Raw genomic sequence first — 20,067 nt, forward strand, 5'->3', positions numbered from 1 at the left:
AGCGGTGTGATATTTGGCTGTGTTTGTGCTCTGGAGAGAGATGGGTGTGAGAGCTCACACCAGGTCAGGAGAAGTGTTCAGACTGGCTTGTTTAATTGCAATGGGAATCACATTGTGTTTGTTTTAACTGGTGACTACTTAACTTTTGAGGCACATTGAATTCTGCTCTTGACTCTAGGAATACCCTCTTCTCCCCTGCTTCTGTCTCTTCCCATTACGTCAATCTGAGAAATAGGAAAAAACAAAAAACTAAAGTGTTTTTTCATACTCTATTTTCCACTCAACACAGCACTTGTGTGGAGATATTTCTGTACACAGAAAGCTATTCTTCACTGGACACCACTGGGTATCCTCTATTTCAGTTCAATTCTGAGACTATTTACCTAGAAATAGCATCAGACCCCACAGGTTAAGGGCTCCATCCCACAAGACTGCCCTCTACTTCAGACGCCAATCTCAAGCAGTAGGTTGAGTATAGGTTATCACTAATACTTCTGACAAACAGGCCATAAATTGAGCCTCTCCTTGGCTTTGACTAATTTGCCCGAGTAGCTTGGAGAGCTAAATGAAACACTTTACTTACATTTTCTAGCTTATAAAGGGATACAATAAAGGATAAAGATGAATGCCCAGATGAAGAGATACGTAGGGTGAGGTCTGGAAGGAGGTCCCAAGTGCAGGAGTTGGGGTGTGCCTCCTCCAGGCACACAGATATGTTCACCAACTCAGAAACTCCCTGAACCCAATCCTTCTGAGTTTTCATGGAGGCTTCATTACCCAGGCGTGGTTGATTACCTCATTGGCCATTGGTATCAGCTCAACTTTCAGCACCTCTCCCTTCACCAGAGGTTGGGGGTGAGGACTGAAAGTTCCAACCCTCTAATCACATGATTGGCTCCCCTGGCAACCAGCCCCCATCCTGAGGCTATCCAGGGGTCCACCAAGAGTCCCCTCATTAGAACAAAAGATACTTCTAGCACCCAGGAAATTCCAAGGAATTTAGGGGCTGAGTCAGATGCCCCTGTCACTCAGGAAATCACAAAGCCTTAGGAGCTCTGTGTCAGGAACTGCAGTCAAAGACCAAGTAGTAGAACAAAAGATTCTCCTATGGCCCCTATTGCTCACAAAATTACAAGGATTTTAGGAGCTCTATGTCAAGAACCTTAGTCAGAGGCTACATATATATTTCTATTGTATCATAATATCACAATCAAGCAGAACTTTCACCCAGCTTTCATAGTTATTCTTGACCCTTTACAATGTGTAGATCAAGGTCTAGAATGCTCATCTCTTGTCCTTGAATAGCCATCCCATATACGCTTCCTCCTGCTCAAGTCAAATCCTTCAGCTGAATGGGGATGTGGAGACACAGCTGTATCCCCAAGTCTCATATTCATAGTCCCTAGAGGTGCTGTCTGGATTCTTCCTGACCTCGTCCCTGGTGACTCAGCAGCTGTGGACAGTGGCTGGTGGAGATGATGCATTTTGGCAGCTTCACTCCTAGTCCTGGCTCAGTGCCCTGGGAAGATCGCACACTTCCTGATCCAGGCTTGTTCCTCCTGCTTTCCCTCCAACTTTTGCTACTTAAGGGCCCTGACCTCTTTGGTCACCCCATCCTGTGAAGGGCCACATGCCACTGAGTCTTCCTGACATTTAGGAAGTCAACTTCCATCTGGCTGGAAATGGCAAACGCATGTTTAGTATGATGCTTGCTTTCTGAAGCCGTGTGTGAACTCAGCCATTTCTCCTAAGGGAAGCCCCAATTTTTCTAAGAAAAACTGCACCATAACTACCCTTGTCAAAGTCAACGTTGACTTCCCTGTTGCTAGATCCAAGGGATACTTCTCTGGCCTCATCTTCCTCAATTTCTTAGCAGCATTCAAGACACTTGACTATTCTCTTCTACACTAAATCTTCCCATGACCTAATATAGGGTTTTTTCCTTTTTATTCTACTCTAATTGATGTTCACTTTTAGTCTCTTCTGCTTGCTCCTCCTCTTCTACTTAATTTCAAATATTAGAATTGAGGGTGTCAGGCAAAGCCCTCTTGCCTGCCAAACTCTTTCTCTAGGGAGTGGCTTTTCTGGTATAATGGGTGTAAATATATATAAATATACATACATACATACATACATACATACATACATTATGAAAATGTAAGTGATGACTTCCAAATCCCTATCTCCAGCATCAGATTTCCTTTCTGAGCTCTGGACTTGCATATTGAATGGCAAACTCAAGCTCTTCACACAGATGTTTTATGGACACCTCCAACTTAACATGACTCAAACAGAACTATTGACTCCATCCTCACCAACAAATCAGTTTCTGCCTCAGGGCTATCCATCCATTACAATTCCTTTACAGCCATTGCTCAAGCCAAAAACCCAGAAGTCATCCTTGATTCCTCCCTTTTCCTCCCTCATCAGAAAGCTTTGTTGGTTCTACTTCTAATCCATGCACCTCTCTCCTTCTCTACTGCCATCATCCCAGTCCAAGGAACCATCCCTTCTCACCTGGGTTAGTACCAACAGCCTTCCAACTAGTCTTTATGATTCCACTTTGCCTCCTTCTAGCTCAGTCTCCACAAAGCAGTCAGTGTTGTTTAAATACTCTTCTGTTGTTCTCCGTCCCTTACCGTAAGGCTTTAAATGTCTTGGGTGGCTTTTCCCTTCCTTCTTTATCCATTTCGTGCCACTCTTACTTGTCCGCACTGAATCCAGCCACACTCTAGTTCTTCCAATTCACTGACTTCCTTTCCACTTTGGAGCTTTTGTACTTGCTCTTTTTTTGCTGGTAATACTCATCCTTAGCTTTTTCCATAGCTGGCTCCTCCTGTTTGAGGTATCATCTGAAATCTTATCTTCCCATGGATGCCTTTTTTGACCATCTTATCTAAAATTGAACAGTCCTCTCCCAACATTATTCTCATATCATCTTGTTTATTTCCTTTAGAACTTAGAATGTTAGTTTTCTTATTTATGTATTTGTTTGCTTATTTTACTGTGTATCTCCACCTCTAGGATGTAACCTCCATGAAAATAGGAACCTGATCTTTGTTGTTCCTCATTGTATCTATCGCACTGAGAACTGTGCTAGGCATATACTAGGTGCTCAATAAATATGTGTTGAATGCATGGTCAACTAAATATAAGCATCACACTGGAAGGTCCACTATATGCGGGAAGCTGTTTTAAGTCGGCGATCTTTGACTGCTTCCACTCTGGTAAATGGATCTGTCCAGGTATTGGCACATGGCTACTAACAAGTTCCAGCCTTGGCTGTAAGCCTGTGTCTGTTCCTCAAACTCACTGACTTCCTTTCTATTTTAGGGCTTTTGCACTTGCTCTTTTTTTGTGTGCCAGGAATAGTCACTGTCAGATTTGGTGATTGGTAAGTCTCCTAACTCTCAGAGCTACAGTTTACTCATTTTTAAAATAAGGAGTTTGACCTACATGACTTCTTTTTTTTTGAGACGGAGTCTGGCTCTGTTGCCCAGGCTGGAGTGCAGTGGTGCAATGTCAGCTCACTGCAAGCTCCGCCTCCCAGGTTCACGCCATTTTCCTGCCTCAGCCTCCCGAATAGCTGGGACTACAGGCGCCTGCCACCGTGCCTGGCTAATTTTTTTTTTTTTTTTTGTATTTTTAGTAGAGACAGGGTTTCACTGTGTTAGCCAGGATGGTCTCGATCTCCTGACCTCATGATCTGCCCACCTCGGCCTCCCAAAGTGCTGGGATTACAGGCGTGAGCCACCGCGCCTGGTGACCTACATGACTTCTAAGGTCTCTTTAGGTATTTAAAATGATGATTCTGGCTGGGTGCAGTGGCTCATACCTGTAATCCCAGCACTTTGGGAGGCCAAGGCGGGCAGGTCGCCTGAGGTCAGGTGTTCGAGACCAGCCTGGCCAACATGGTGAAACCCCATCTCTACTAAAAATACAAAAATTATCCAGTCATGGTGGTGGGCACGTGTAATCCCAGCTACTAGGAAGGCTGAGGCAGGAGAATTGCTTGAACCTGTGAGGCGGAGATTGCAGTGAGCTGAAATCACGTCACTTAATTCCAGCCTGGGTGACAGAGCAAGACTCCGTCTAAAAAAAATTAAAGTAAAAAAAATAAAGTGATGATTGAAGCCAGTAAGAGCAATTAACAATAGTGGTGCTAAATCTCTCACATAAATGAAATTTAATAAGAAAATCTTCAAATTATTTTAACAGCCTAGTGCTATCTAAGCCATCTAGTCTAGTGGAGTTATCTCTTCTATATTCCTTGACAGAATGATGTTGATTTCCCTTTCTAAAACACAGTATTCAGAGGGATGTTTTGGCATAAACTATAGTTCCTGCTGCAGTTTGAGAATGAGTCCATTGGAGCAGCAGAGGTGTCAGAGGAATATGTTTATTCCCTGCTCCTCCTGTTTGCAGAGAGCAATTTTCTTAGAGTAACACCTGTGGCCTCTTACTTTATTTCTGACTCATTTCTTTCCAACAGGGGGAATGAGGTATCCAGTCGGGGGTATAGTCACAGATCCACGTATTTTTGACTGGATGGGGCTAATCACTGCAGATTCTGTCTCCTTTATTACTTTCCTCCTTGAAGCAATCAAGGCAGTGATCCTGGTAAACCCTCTACCTGCTCAATCTTCCCTTGGACAGGCCCTCCCAGGAGGCGGGTGATAGTGTGATGGTAGCTAGTCTATTGGGTCATCATATCCCAGCCATATTCCCCCAAAGAGGGTGTCCTTTCTGACCCCCTCAGACTCCAACCGTTGTGATTTATGTCCAGTGATTCAGATGCCAGGTAATATGGTTTTGTTCTGTGTCCCCACCCAAATCTCATCTTCAGTTGTGCTCCCATAATTCCCACATGCTGTGGGAGATACCTGGGGGGAGATAATTTGAATCATGGGGGAAGTTTCCCCCATACTGTTCTCATGGCAGTGAATAAGTCTCACAAGATTTGATGGCTTTATCAATGGTTTCCACTTTTGCATCCCTTCATTTTCTCTTTCCGCCATCATGTAAGAAGTGCCTTTTGCTTCCTGCCGTGATTCTGAGGCCTCCCCAGCCATGTGTAACTGTAAGTCCGATTAAACCTCTTTTTCTTCCCAGTCTCGGGTATGTCTTTACCAGCAGCATGAAATTGGACTAATACAGTAAATTGGCACCAGTAGAATGGGGTGCTGCTGAAAAGATACCTGAAAATATAGAAGCAACTTTGGAACTGGGTAACAAGCAGAGCTTGGAACAGTTTGGAGGGCTCAGAAGAAGACAGGAAAATGTGGGAAAGTTTGGATCTCCCTAGAGACTTGCTGATTGCCTTTACCAAAATGCCGATAATGATATGAATGAAAAGGTCCAGGCTGAGGTGGTCTCAGATAGAAATGAGCAACTTCTTGGGAACTGGAGCAAAGGTGACTCTTGTTATGTTTTGGCAAAGAGACTGGTGGCATTTTGCCCCTGCCCTAGAGATTTGTGGAACTTTGAACTTGAGAGAGAAGATTTAGGGTACCCGGTGCAAGAAATTTCTAAGCAGCAAAGCATTCAAGAGGTGACTTGGATACTGTTAAAGGCATTCAGTTTAAAAAGGAAAACAGAACATAAACGTTCAGAAAATTTGCAGCCCGACTATGCAATAGAAAAGAAAAACCCATTTCCTGGGGAGAAATTCAAGCTGGCTGCAGAAATTTCCATAAGTAGTAAGGAGCCTAATGCTAATTCCCAGAACTATGGAGAAAATGTCTCCAGGGCATGTCAGAGACTTTCATGGCAGCCCCTCCCATTATGGACCTGGAGGCCCAGAAGGAAATAGTGGTTTTGTGGGCTGAGCCCTGGGTTCCTTTGCTGTGTGCAGCCTAGGGACCTGGTGTCCTGTGTCCCAGCTGCTCCAGCTATGGCTGAAAGGGGCCAATGTAGAGCTCAGGCTGTGGCTTCAGAGGGTGGAAGCCCCAAGTCTTGGCATCTTCCATGTGATGTTGAGCCTGCAACAGAAGTCAATAATTGAGGTTTGGGAACCTCTGCCCAGATTTCAGAGGATGTATGGAAACACCTGGATGCCCAGGCAAAAGTTTGCTGCAGGGGCGGGGCCCTCATGAAGAACCTGTGCTATAGCAATGAGGAAGGGAAATGTGGGGTCGGAGCCCCCATACAGAGTTCCTGCTGGGGCACTGCCTAGTGGAGCTGTGAGAAGAGGGCTACTGTCCTCCAGACCCCAGAATGGTAGATCCACTGACAGCTTGGACCATGTTCCTCAAAGAGCCACAGACATTCAACGCCTGCCATGAAAACAGCTGGGAGAGAGGCTGTACCCTGAAAAGCCACAAGGGTGGAGCTGCCCAAGACCATGAGAACCCACCACTTGCCTCAGCGTGACCTGGATATGAGACCTGGAGTTAAAGGAGATCATTTTGGAGCTTTAAAATTTGACTGCCCCACTAGATTTTGGACTTGCATGTGCCCTGCAACCCCTTTGTTTTGGCCAATTTCTCCCATTTGGAATGGCTGTATTTACCTAATACCTATACCCTCATTGTATCTAGGAAGTAACTAGCTTGCTTTTGAATTTACAGGCTCATAGGCAGAAGTGACTTGCCTTGTCTCAAATGAGACTTTGGACTGTGGACTTTTTGGTTAATGCTGAAATTAGTTAAGACTTTGGGGTACTGTTGGGAAGGCATGATTGGTTTTGAAATGTGAGGACATGAGATTTGGAGGGGCCAGGGGTGGAGTGATATGGTTTGGCTCTGTGTCCCCACTCAAATCTCATCTTGAATTGTACTCCTATAATTCCCACATGTTGTGGGAGGGACCTGGTGGGAGATAATTTGAATCATGGGGGCAGTTTCCCCCATACTGTTGTTGTGATAGTGAATAAGTCTCACGAGATCTGATGGTTTTATCAAGAGTTTCTGCTTTTGCATCCCTCTCATTTTCTCTTGTGGCCGTCATGTCAGAAGTGCCTTTCACCTCCTGCCATGATACTGAGGCCTCCTCAGCCATGTGGAACTCTAAGTCCAATTAAACCTCTTTTTCTTCCCAGTCTTGGGTATGTAGTTATCAGCAGCATGAAGACGGACTGGGGTATGAGCTTTCCATGAACTAAACACAGTCTACAATATGCATGTTTATTTAAGCTTGGATTTTTAAACAAAGCATTATGAAGAAAAAGTCTCAAAGGAAATACACCAAAACAATTAAAAGTGGTTATTACAGGTTGAAAAGATTATGAGTGATTTTATTTTCTTTTGTGCTCATTTGTATGTTCTAAAGTTTCTACAGTGAAGTGCATTTTTGTTGTAGTATGGGAGAAAATTTTTGTTTCCCACTCCTTTGCCAAAAAAAAAAAAAAGAAAAAACGGAAGAAAGGAAGAAGAAAAGAAAATCCTAAAAACAATAGATTTGCAACAACAAGACAAAGTTAACTACTCTGTGGCTGAATTGCTGGAAGATGGGGAGCAGAGGTAGCGGGGAGGGGGAGAGAGGCAGGTGTCAGAGAATAAATGCCACGGCTGCCAATTTGATTCGGGCCACTGTGATATCCTGGCCTAACAGTGCACCGACACACCTGGTGTGCCTCACCTTGGTCTTTGCCAAGAGAGGGCACTTCCCTTTTTGTTTCTTGGTACAGCTTTTAATGGTGGATTCTCCTGGAATGGCCTTGGACTTCACTTGTCAGGAGGTCCTTACTGGAGCCTTATTTGTGACCAGATGATCTTGTTTTTCAGACCACAGCTGAGAAATCTCCTGGAGCCTATTTCCTTCCCGAGTTTGCACTCTCTCCTCAGGGAAGTTTTCTGGAAGACACAACAGGGGAGCAGTTCCTCACTTATCGCTATGATGACCAGGTAAGAACATTGGACAAGGATCTACCTTTGGCTTTGCTGTTTGCCAGTGGTCAGGAAACAGCGTCTCTAAAAGACCTTCAAAGTAACTATATTTTCCTCTTTGCAATACAAGTACAACAGACCCTTGACACCCTCGAAAGATCCCAGAGCATCTGGATTGCCCATGTTTGCATATAATTTCCTATACAAGGTGCAATTCTTTCTCTGCATTTGTGTAAAAATCACTTTTTCTTATTTCATCAGAAATATATGATGGATTTGTTCATCTTAGCTATCACCACATTAATGATTCAATTCTGAAATTATCCAAAATTCTGTTTTCTGCTTACGTGTTACTTCTTTGCCCTCAGCTTTTACTTCATTTCTTTTACCAGCACCAATGTTGCATGCTTTTTTTCCCCAAGATTACTTTTCAGAAAGGAACACAGTGTGTATGCCTGTGTGTGCATATGTCTGAGAGTGTGTGTGTGTGTGTGTGTGTGTGTGTATGTGTGTATGTGTGTGTTGAAATCATTTTAGGAAGGCTAACTAGAGAAGAAGGCCTTGCCTGGCTGACGTGTGTAAGCTGAGCACTGGAAGTTGTAATTCCCTTCCATCCTCAATTCACCTTGATGCCATAATAGCATTTAAGATTATCCATCTTTGAAATCACTCACAACTTGGTGAAACAGAGAGTTTCAACTTTGCCTAATGCAAAGCTGGTAAAGCCTGAATTTATGGGGCAGTTGAGCAAACCAGGGTGGACTTTAAGATGATGTAGGGCCTAGGTGGATCTGGCAGACCTCAGCACCTATAGGGCCCAAGTGAAGGTGAGGAGCTGGGGCAAGATCACCTTCCCATGGTACGTGATAGAGTGGAGGGAGATGGCCCAGTGACTGAGGCCAGCTGGGCTGTCCTCAACTGTATAGCCAAAGGCCAGTGCGTCCTGGTTTGATTTAGGTAAAGCCTAGTCAGGGTGCAAAAGACAGTACTGAAAAGGAACAGCTCTGAGAAATTCAGTCTGCCAACATGGGTAGATCCAAGATGTGACCACAGGGAGTAGGACCCAGTTCTGGGGGCTGGCTGGAGCTAGGCAGAGTGCTGGAGGTGGGCTGGGAGAAGGATTAAAGTCTTGCAGAGTGTCAGTGGCTGATGCAGGATGGAGATGGGAGCATAGAGGGCAGGTAGAGGAGTCTGTTGCTCAGTCCTCTATCTCCCAGCTCAGGGGGAGACGCTGCACACTCTCCATCCTTGAGGCTGCTGCTCAGTGACCTACCCTTGGTGGGCTTAATTCCAGAGCTGGGACTGGGGTGAAGGTCAGGGCTGTGACCCACCAGACCCCTGTGGGCAGGGAGCCACACTGGTCACTGGGGCAGGAGTGGGATGAGACCAATTTCTTACTGAAAATGTCAACATTCAATCATATTTTCAAGTTACTTTAAAAGTGAGTGAGTGCATTACTAGTCATTGTGGGGAGCAGGGCTGGGCTGGGGAATAATTCTGTATTTGCATTGCAGAGCCCAAACATTTGGGCCTGGTTGCTAATAGGGGCTAAAACATCATTAAGTCACTTTCTGCCTTCCTCCTTCCCTTGATGAATTTTGAGAGGGTCTATAATTTATAGCTCCTTTTAATCCAGAAATCAATAATCCAACAGGTTTTCATATGAGAACTTCAGAGGAACTAATTGAGAGGGCCATAAAGGATAAAAGCGGGTGTCTGGAAAATACCAAGCTATGCATTTTATAATTAAAAAGTGGTTAATGCCTTCTCCAGGTTCCACAGATACTTTATATTTAACATAATAACAATATAAAAGCTGGGAAAAGGAGAAAACAAGCCCCTTTAGTCTTTTCAAAAGGTCTAAAGCAGGTCTGAAAAGTGTGTGGCATGCTGTGGAAATTTCATCCTAGGACATAGTGTTCCAGAAAGCCTCAGTGACTAGCATATGAAAACACTCTGTGTTGCCCCCACTGTGTATTTCTTTTGGGAGAAAGGAATAATTTGAGACTATAACAAGCCAATGATAGCACCCACTTTCCTCTACTAAAGGCACAGAAAATAGGCGCTTGGACTAAACTAGGTATATCTCTTGAATGAACCTCAGGAATTTAATCAGCTAGAGACTGTTAACCCACCAACCAAATCCTGATTCTCTTTCCTCTTTTTTCTTTTCTTTTGTTTTTTGAGATTGGGTCTTGTTCTGTCACCCAGGCTGGAGTGAGTGGCATGATCACAGCTCACTGCAGCCTCAACCTCCCCACCCACACTTATGTGATCCTCCTGTCCCAGCCCCCACCCCCCACCCCAAGTAGCTGGGACTATAGGCATTAGGCATGCACCACCACCCCTGGATAATTTTTTTTTGTCTGTATTTTGTAGAAATGAGGTTTTGCTATGTTGACCAGGTTGGCCTCAAACTCCTGGGCTCAAGCGATCTGCTCTCCTCGGCCTCCCAAAGTGTTGGGATTACAGGTGTGAGCCACTGTGCCTGGCCAGTCCTCTTTTTTCTTAATGCTGAACATGCTTCTCAGGCACTGGGGAAAGGATAAAACCAATCAAATACTATCAAACTTAAAAAAAAATCCCCTGATCCTTCAGCATATGACAAAACATGAAGATCGATTAAGAACAAAGTCTCTGGAGTCAGACTACTTTGGGTTTGAATTTGATTTGTCAGTTCTGCCATTTGATTTTCTGTTTTACTTTGGACAAGTTACTTTACTTCCCTGTCCCTTAATTTTCTCATCTGTGAAATGGAGATTTGGATGGTATCTACCTTATGTAGGCGTTGCAAGGACTTGAAGCAGATAATTCATATGTCTCCCTGCACAGGGCCTGATACGTATAAGCATTTAATTTAGCTATTGTTATTACTAAGAATGTTGTTTGCAAACACTCAATTCAAAGAATCTCAGATATGCTTATGCTAAAGGAAGGGAAGTAGTTTATTCTTACTTTACATTAGGAGATCTCATGCAATATTTTCAATTAATTTTTTTATTGAGCTATAATATATGTAAGTAAAATGCACACATATCTGAAGTAAGAGCTTGATGTATTTTTAAGTATTTTTACACCTGTGTAGTTGCTACCTAGATCAAGAAAATGAACATTTCTAGCACCCTAGGAGGCTCCTTGAACCTCTTTCCAATCAATATCCCACATTCAAGAAGTAACCACCATTCAGACTTTTATCAGTATTACAGATTCATTTTGCCTGCTTTTAATTTTATTTTTGATTTTATATAAATGGAATCATACACCACATACGCGTTTGTGTCTGGCTTCTTTCACACATCATTATGTCTGAGAGATTCAACCCAGTTGCTGAATCCAACATAATATAGGGTTTAATGTCTAGCAGCCAGTTGTACTCTTTGGAACAAATTGTCTCATGTTGGAACAAATTGCGGCATACTGGGTGGCATGCAGCATTGCTCTTGCACAGAAATTCCCAGGTTGTCCCTAAAAGGTTTTCAGAGCAGTCTCTCCAAAGATTTCATACCTGGGGAAATGGTGGGGACAGTTTTCCAGTGTAGCCTTTGTTATATGCCAGCAGCCACCGGCATTCCACAGCCAGAAATAGGTACAGGGTGTGTGTGAGTGGCTGCCAGGGCAGAACCTGTGTCAGGTGGCATGGGTACCTACCTGTGGAATCTCCATATATATATATGCCAGGGGTGCTGTCCTGCTGACACAGTGGCCTGAAACCAGAGTGACAAAGTACTTATGCAGTTGAGGCTACAGCCTAGTTTCTAATGCTGTTGGGTCAGATGTGGGTTCACTAGGATCTTCCTACCTATAAAGTACTCATTTGATACGATGGGACGCAAATGGATGGTGTGTAGATATTTGCTGTCTTGGACGAACCTCACAGGACTTTTTAAAGTATTTAGCCTGGGCACATTTCATGAAGACCTTCAGGTCATTCTTCAAATGTCTCCTGGGTTAGATGCCTGGAAAACTAATAACCCTGAGGCCAGTAACGCATAGCTGTGATGTAGGCTGCATTTAATGGGAGGCATAAAAGCCACATTATGGATCATACGGAGGGCCGTGGCAGCTTCTAGTGAAGAAAGCGGTCTGAAGCCAACTGAGTAACAATGTGGTTTAGTGCAAACAGGACTAGTCAGGCAGCCTGTCTTGCTTCTACCACTAATCAGCTTATAATTTAACAGAACTATTTAACGTTTTGGACTTTATATTCTTTATTTCTTTTAAAAAACAAAGTGACTGGATTTCATGATCTGAACTCTTTCCACTCTAAAATAGTCTGAAACTACAAATAGAATATTCCACGTTGCAGAGTGTTAATTGGATCATTCTGATTATTGAGGCAGTCTTGCCAGCAATTCGGTAAACTATTACTTAGAGACTTATACAGTTTTACAGCTGGTGGAGACTTTGGCCCAAATGCCTCATTCTACAAGTCAAGAAAACAGAGACGCCAAATGTGCAAATGACTTACTCAAGGACACCCGTGGTTATTTGAAAAACTAAGACCATTACACTCCAAACCCAAGGCTCTCCTGCTCTGAGATATATCCAGGAGTTTCTCTCAGAAGAACCACCTAGAAAATTATCTCCTATCCTAAAAATCCTGATTCCACTGTTTACAGTTAGTAGAGCTTTGGGGATCTTAATAGACCCCAGAGATTAAGATTAAGATTAATGGATGCCTTATCAGCTCATTCTCATCTCCTTCAGGAACTTGGAATTAGCTATGTGGAGAGCATTCATAAGCATATTTATTCCTTTCCAGTTTTTAATAGAAACCACAATTTTTTTTGAAGCTTGAGTGAAACATTAACTGAAATTAAAATGGCACTGACTTTCTATTGGATGGGCACATTCTTAGAATGAAGGTGTTCTAGCACTTGGTTGCATCAGGTACATGAAGTAGCTAGAATGTATTAGTTTGGGACGACTGGCTAAGAAGGCTGTGGTTTCAGTTACTAGCCAGCCTGTCTCTGGGATAGATTCTTTGGTCATTCCTCATAGTGGTTTTGGAGTTTTGTCCCACAGAGGACCTGTTCATAGGCAAACAGCTGGATATTGGTTAGCTGCACATGGTTCTTTTCATCGTTGAGTAAGTCAGTATTTGGAGATCTGCTCTGTCTTTCTCTGCCTAGATCACCTTCTGGGAAAGGGGGATGGTGTGGTTGTTTTCCATCCTTACCTTGCTTCAACTCACTGAAGATTTAAACTTGGAGCTTTATTATGGACACTGATTTAAAAGCCTGTGACAAACACAGTGTTTCTCAGTTAGAGGTCATTTATTTTTTAAGGAGTTAGGAAAAGTTGTCTTTTGCATAAATATTCTTTTATTTCTTTTTATTTTTAGCATTTGTTAGGCACGGGGGAAGGTGGAAGGTGGTGTGTCCACCCAGACTTGGTGGATTTGCTGTAATGTGCTTCCTCCTCACTGACAGCCATCGTAGGATAAAGGACATTAAGCACGAGCAGTAGGTGACTTAGAAATTGGGCCTTATGCACACTTTCCTATGTTTTATGAATTCTTTATGTGTGTACCTGTTAGTATTAATATAGGGTATTAAAATAATGCTGACCTTGCCACTTTTAGTCTACTAGGCACAAAAAGGCAGGAAAAAAGGTTAATGCCTTGGATTCCAAGCATGTAGGACAAGTAGTGGGTTCTGATTTTCCTAAAATTAACCAAGGATAATCCCACTAATGCAAGCTTGAAGCCATTTAGAGGAGAACTACCTTGATCTCATGTTGGAGAGGTCCTTTTATACCTGTTTATACCAGGCCATCCCTTCTCTCTTGTAAACTTCCTGCTCCTCTGCCCTTGACTAATTTAGCATTTGCTGTGTCTCTTCCTGACCACATTTAAGAGGATTCGAGATTTTTTTCCAGACTTGAAAATGCTTTTGTCTGTACTCTAATCTACCGTTGCTTTCAGTGACCACTTGGTTTTCAAATTCTTACTGTCTCCTGCTGCTTTCTGCTACTCATTCTGCTACTCATTTTTAACCTTTAAAATCTAACTTCTTCTATGTCCTCCAACCTCCCTCCCCCCACCACCTTCAACAGGCATCCTTTTTAAGAATTTCAGTTACTTTCTTAAAGTCACACCTATATTCTGGTATGAATCAGTCTATATTTGTAAAAGTCTGTGTTGGTACAATTCCATGTTTGTGAAGTCCTAAGGCCTTAATGACATCATAGGTGAAGTCATAGTTGACTCTTCTCTTTCCTTCCTGGGATGTCATTGGCTGCCTATTTGTATGATTCCTTGTTTCAGTATGCCTCTCTAAATTGTATTTTCTTTACTGTTTCCATCCCCAGGGAGGCAGAGGGCTGGATGTGCAGCCTTGGTAGCATTTGGAATTGTATTAATAGCATGTCAGAGTTGAAAGAAAGTATAAGATTCTGGCTTTTCAGGTGAGGAATCTGAGCCCCGGAGAGGAACAGTATCTTGTCCAAGATCACACAGCCAGGCAGTAGCAAAGCCAAGTGCCCGTTCTTTGCCCTTAAGCTCAGTTAAGACATTTTTACATCTAATCTGTGGGCAGGAAAAGTATGAGAGAAATGTTTGAATGAATTTTTAATACTACTACTACTAATAATATATTAATAATGAAGTCTTTATGTAGTCTTATTTCTAAACTTCTTTTAAATGCCTTTTTTCTTATACTATTATGATAAACATACTTTTCCTTTTCCTCGTTTAACTATTGATTTATGCATTCTTTCTAAAGAGAAGAAATCTGTTTGCTGTGAGTACGTCTTTCTCAAAGTAACTTCTTCCGAACTTTTCATGAATATCTTGGCCAGGAGTTTCAATGTGGTTAAACTATTGGCAGCCCTCAGAAATATCACTTGACGTTTCCAAGTTATTTATGTAATCGTTTTTAGTTGGAAAGTATATACCAACTTCTGAAACTTCTGGTAAAAGAAGACGGACATAGCCCATGGGTCTACTGGGTATTTTCATCTTCTTCACTGATCAAAATGAGCAACTTATATGTTCTCCACATAGGAGAGTTTCTGTGTTGTTTCTGGCCTGTGTGTATAATATTTTTAAGCAGCAAGCCATTTGAGTTTGAATACTTCATTCCTTTGTTAGTGAGTAATCTCGATCAAATGTAGTTATGCTGCTTAAATATTCCAAGATTTAGCGATCTAACAAGAAAGCAAGCTCATGGTCTGTTAAGAGAAGACAAGAACAAATTAATTGGAATAACTTGTTCTGTGTTCCCAGTTCATGCATGTAGCAAATGCATGAATACTGCACATGCAACTGTACATGCTGTTCTGATTGACTGTGTCACACATGAACTCTGAATTTCATTATCATTGAGCTTTTTCACAAATCGTGAAAGCATAAAAGAACTGTGTGAGTAGAGATTTAATATCTAGCTTTTGAAGGATGCAGACATTTTCCTCTTTCAGTGTCATCTTCCTAGACTCATATTTGGGGTACTGGGTGATTTTTATCACTTATACCCTATGGGTTAAGTGGTAGGTATAGGGTGGGGATGTTCAAGACAGACCCAAATGGATCTTTCCTTAAAAGTCCCTCACTACACTTAAGAACGCTGAGAGACAGGTTCTGTTCTGACAGGGCCCTTGCTGCCTACCCTCAGATCATGCTTTCTCTTTGAGATCAGATCAGTCCCTACTCACAGATCCTCAGAGCCTTCAAGTGCTTTGAGACGAGGTTGTTTTGAGCAACTCAGTTCTGTCACTCACAATCCCCGGATGAAAGAAAGCAAGTAGACTTTCCTCTCCACCATCTCCTCTCTTCAGTGGCCCTTTATGCCATGCTTTTCTGTTCTTCCTCCTGTTTTATCCTTTGTTTATTGATTCCCCCTTCTCAGTGCTTTCCATCGTCCCCTCATGGTCAACAGGACCCCACATCCTGACTTCCAACTTTCTACTGCAACTGAAAACTGGCCTTGGCCAGGCTCACTGCCTCCCTTGCAGACCTCACTAGTGGAGGCTGCTCATACCTCACACACCAAGCACTACACGGCTAAGGTTGGGGGTTGACCTTCTTTGAGTCCCTACTGCTACTTCCTGGCTAGTCCTCTTCTCTCATCTCAGTGCTCCTCCTTTTTGGAGGCTCATGTCATCTGTCTAAACCACTGATCAGAGCATTCACCAAAACCTTCATGACCTGATCATGACTTCCTTCCTTCCAAGGTCCTGCCATGATCTGGGGAGTGTTCAAGAATTAACACTTGGAGCAATTTCTGTTGAGCCTCCTGTCCCTGGGGTCAGCAGTGATAGCTCAGGGCAGTGACTGATGGCCCTTAAAATTGCCTGTTCCAAGAAACCATTTCAATTACATTTGTCATTCTGCAAGCTTCAGTCTAACCCTGTCATTTCTGGATCTCTCTGGCTCCAGTGACTTCCACAGACCTTCCACTTCAGTCACCCATTCCAAGTGTCCAAACTGGACCATATCATTCTTCAAGCTACTCTGCCTTAGAAATATTAAATCCTGCAGCCTCTCTCTAATCTCAGACCCTTCTCCTTCACCTCCTCCTATGCATGCTGCTACTACATGCATTCTTTTTGATCTCTAAGAGACATCTAATTCTCTTATCTCTCTACTTCTCCCAGGTGATCAGCCACCTTTCAGCATCTCTAGCTTTCCTACCCATGTGGCCTCTCCTATCAGTGTCATCCCTCACTTTCTATGCGTGATTTTCCTGGCCCACTAGCCTCGTGGAACTTTCTATCGGGTTCTCTACAACTTGGTGTCTTTCCCTGTCTTATACTCAGATGGCCTTCTGAGCTCTGCTTAAAGAAGAGCAGTCAGCCATGAAATACAGCCTCATGTAGTGGGGGAACCCTCAATGTCACCTTTGATCATCTCTAATCCTTTATTTTGACTGCATTCATCAACCCCCTTCTACTAAACGTCTCTGCTACTGAATGTGTGTTTTTCTTAAATGAGTGCCAGATTTCTGTTCTGTTGTGGTCTGTCCTCCTCAGGCATAGTGAAGGGAGTAGATTTTATTAGTGTTTGTGATCTTGAGAAAATGCAGGAAACTGGACTTGCAGGTTTGCTATAAGAATGGGGAGTAATGGCAGGTGGAGGACTGGATGGGAACATCTTTTTTTTTTTTTCTCTTATTACAGCATAAAACAAAGACAGCTACAAAAAAAAGGTAAGTTAATTTGCTGGCCAGCAAAGAGGGGCCATGCCAGGCAAGAAAAGACTTCGCCGATTCTCTGCAAGCTGAATTTTGAAGGACCAGATGTAGAAGCAGTAATGGAATTTATTCCCTATCACAAGGGATTTGAAGCATTATGTTTTGATTGGCTTATTTGGAAATGTTTCCTTTTGTTTGGCCAATTCTAGCCTACATCAAAAAAGTGTAGGCACAGTTTTCAAAGAGGTTCCTGGTGGGTAAAGGCTCCATGGGGCCTGAGTCTCTCAGTGGACACCTTCGTTTGCTCATGCTTGGAGTTTTAACACTCTGGAGTGTATTTCTTGGTTCTGGACTTTGGGGAGCTGAGACATGTTGAGGGCTCTTCCAGATGGTTGGGGAAATGGCACTGACATATGGATACCTGAGGCCAGGCAGATAAATATCTTGGAAGTATCTGTTGTTTTATTCTCTGTGTTTAGTTACCTTTGGTAATACTCTTAATCTGCTTTTTATGTACACCTTTTTAGGGTGGCCAACTGTCCTGGCTTTCCTGGCACTGAGACAGTCCCAATTTCTACCCTACCTTCCAGCTTGGACTTTAATGTCCACTCTTGGGCTGGAGTTCTCCAATGAAACTGGTAGCCTGAGATCAGGATCCTGCTAGCTGTTGTGCTTGGTGGGACATCCCAAGGGCAAGTGGGGGCACAGGCGTGTAGCTGTTAGGGATGCCCACTGGAACACTCTGTCCGCATTGCTGTCCAGCACATTTCTAGGCCAGGTGTTATTGATGAAGCTTGTATGTTTCCTTTCCCTTCATGTAGCTCTTCAACTGCAGCCTTTGCATAAATTGTCCTGTTTGCTTGGAACATTCCCTCTGCTTTGTATACACTGTTCCTGCCATCCCTGTCTAACCCTTGTATATTCGTCAGCTCAGTTGTCACTTCCTCAAAGAAGTAAGGCCACCTTCACTTACACTTGCAGGTGAGATTAGGTCCACCTGCTTGCTTCCTAGGCCTCCTTTCTTTCTGTCTCTTTCTTTCTCTCTCTCTCTCTCTCTCTCCCTTCCTTCTTTCCTTCCTTCCTTCCCTCCCTCCCTCCCCCTCTCTTTCTTTTTCTTTCTCTCCTCCTCCTTTTCCTTCCTTCCTTGCCCACCCTTCCTTCCTTTCTTTCCTTTCTTTTTCTTTTCTTTTCTTTTCTTTTCTTTCTTTCTTTCTTTCTTTCTTTCCTTCTCTTTCTTTCTTTCTTTCTCTTTCTTTCTTTCTCTTTCTTTCCTTCTCTTTCTTTCTTTCTTTTCTTTTCTTTCCCTCTTTCCTTCCTTCCTTCCTTCTTTCCTTCCTTCCCTCTCTCTTTCTCTCTCTTTCTTTCTTTCTCTCTCTCTCTTTCTTCCTTTATCTTTCTTTCTTTCTCTCTCTTTCTCTTTCTTTCTTTCTTTCTTTCTTTCTTTCTTTCTTTCTTTCTTTCTCTCTCCCTCTCTCCCTCCCTCCCTCCTTCCTTCCTTCCTTCTTTCCTTTCTCATCCTGGAATTTTTTTTTTCCTTTCTTTCTTTCTCTTTCTTTCTTTCTTTCTTTCTTTCTTTCTTTCTTTCTTTCTTTCTTTCTTTCTTTCTTTCTTTCTGTCTCCCTCCCTCCCTCCCTCCCTCCCTCCTTCCTTCCTTCCTTCCTTGCTTCCTTCCTTCTTTCCTTTCTCATCCTGGAATTTTTTTTTTCTTATAGCATTTTGACCTCCTGACCCACTGTAACCTTCATGGGTTGCAGTGGGAGGGAGGTGGGAGGGAGGAAGGAAGAGAAGGTGGGTGTGGTCAAACAGTGCACTCAGTTTGGATTTCTTATGCTAGTCTGGGTGACTTACTTATCCAAACAACAAACCCTGTGGGGATGCTGCATCATGAACTGTTTCAAGAAAACACAAGGCAGGATGTGAGGCTTGGAGCAATTTCTGCTGAGCCTCATGTCCCTGGGGTCAGCAGTGATAGCTCAGGACAGTGACTGATGGCCCTTAATATTGCCTCTTCCAGGAAACCATTTCAATTACGTTCATCATTCTGCACATGCACACATGCATGATTATTTTGGACAGGTTTCTGTTTCTAAAAGTTAATAATACATGGCTACATACATGAATACATTTGGATTATGTGGAAATTAACATATATAACATACACCTCCCTTCCCAGAGCTGGATTGAACTGATTGGGTACTTTCTCCAAGTCTTCTCTCATCCGCTTTGAGATTGTCATATTAATTCCTTCTCCTCTGCACCCAGCACTGCACATTTCCTCATCTGTCTTTTCCACCAGGCTTTGAGCCCCTAGGGGCAGGGACTATGTCTTCTCATCACTATAGCTCCAGATTGTACTCTGCAGCCTGGCACATAGTAAATGCACAATGAGCATATGTTTGTTGAACATTATACCCCTTGTCAAAAACCTTATATAGGTCCTTGTTTCCTCCTCTGAAATAGGCCAACTGCTGACTGGTATTAAAGCCCCTGCACAGCTTGGCCCCGGGTTACCCGTCTTCCCGTATCCCCCATTTCTTTCTGTGTGCCCTGTGCTCTGGCCAGACTGGACTCCATGCCTTCTGCCTTCTGATATTTTCCTGTGCCAAGGGCGTGCAGCTCTTCATTGAATGTCTGTGTTTTCTGCGATGTCCAGCTTAGTACCGTCTCTTCCAGGTAGTTTTCAGTGAAGTCCTCAGCCTAACAGCATTTCTTCCTGCTCTTTGAAATGGTCACTCATGTTTGCTTATGGCCCTAAGGATTCATCTGGATTTGTAATTATTGACATGGATGTCTTATCCTGCTGGAGTCAGAACAATCTAGAGCAAGTCTGCATGACCTTTCTGCAATTCCCATGGACATGGAATAGCTAGATCTACTTCCAGGAGTGACAAGACTTGAAGAAATTCTAATTAAATTTTTATTTCTGAGTTTGCTTTAAGAAATAAAATAAATTCTTAGGCCGGGCATGGTGGCTCATGCCTGTAATCTCAGCACTTTGGGAGGCCAAGGTGGGAGGTTCACCTGAGGTCAAGAGTTTGAGACCAGCCTGGCCAACATAGTGAAACCCTGTCTCTACTAAAAACACACACACACACACACACACACACACA

At 43.1% G+C, this 20,067-nt stretch overlaps 1 protein-coding gene across 2 annotated transcripts in view; it reads left to right on the forward strand.

Moving 5' to 3' along the window:
* ADAMTSL3 (ADAMTS like 3) overlaps window positions 1-20,067 on the forward strand; it is a 392,111-nt gene that overhangs the window by 40,149 nt on the left and 331,895 nt on the right. For both annotated transcript variants that reach the window (XM_032174471.2, XM_032174470.2), the window contains exon 2: window positions 7,725-7,844. In XM_032174471.2, coding sequence (XP_032030362.1) covers window positions 7,725-7,844 — 120 coding nt within the window. The remainder of the gene's footprint in view (window positions 1-7,724; window positions 7,845-20,067) is intronic.

Source organism: Hylobates moloch, unplaced genomic scaffold (assembly GCF_009828535.3).
Source record: "Hylobates moloch isolate HMO894 unplaced genomic scaffold, HMol_V3 SCAFFOLD_14, whole genome shotgun sequence".
NCBI classification, from domain to species: Eukaryota; Metazoa; Chordata; class Mammalia; order Primates; family Hylobatidae; genus Hylobates; species Hylobates moloch.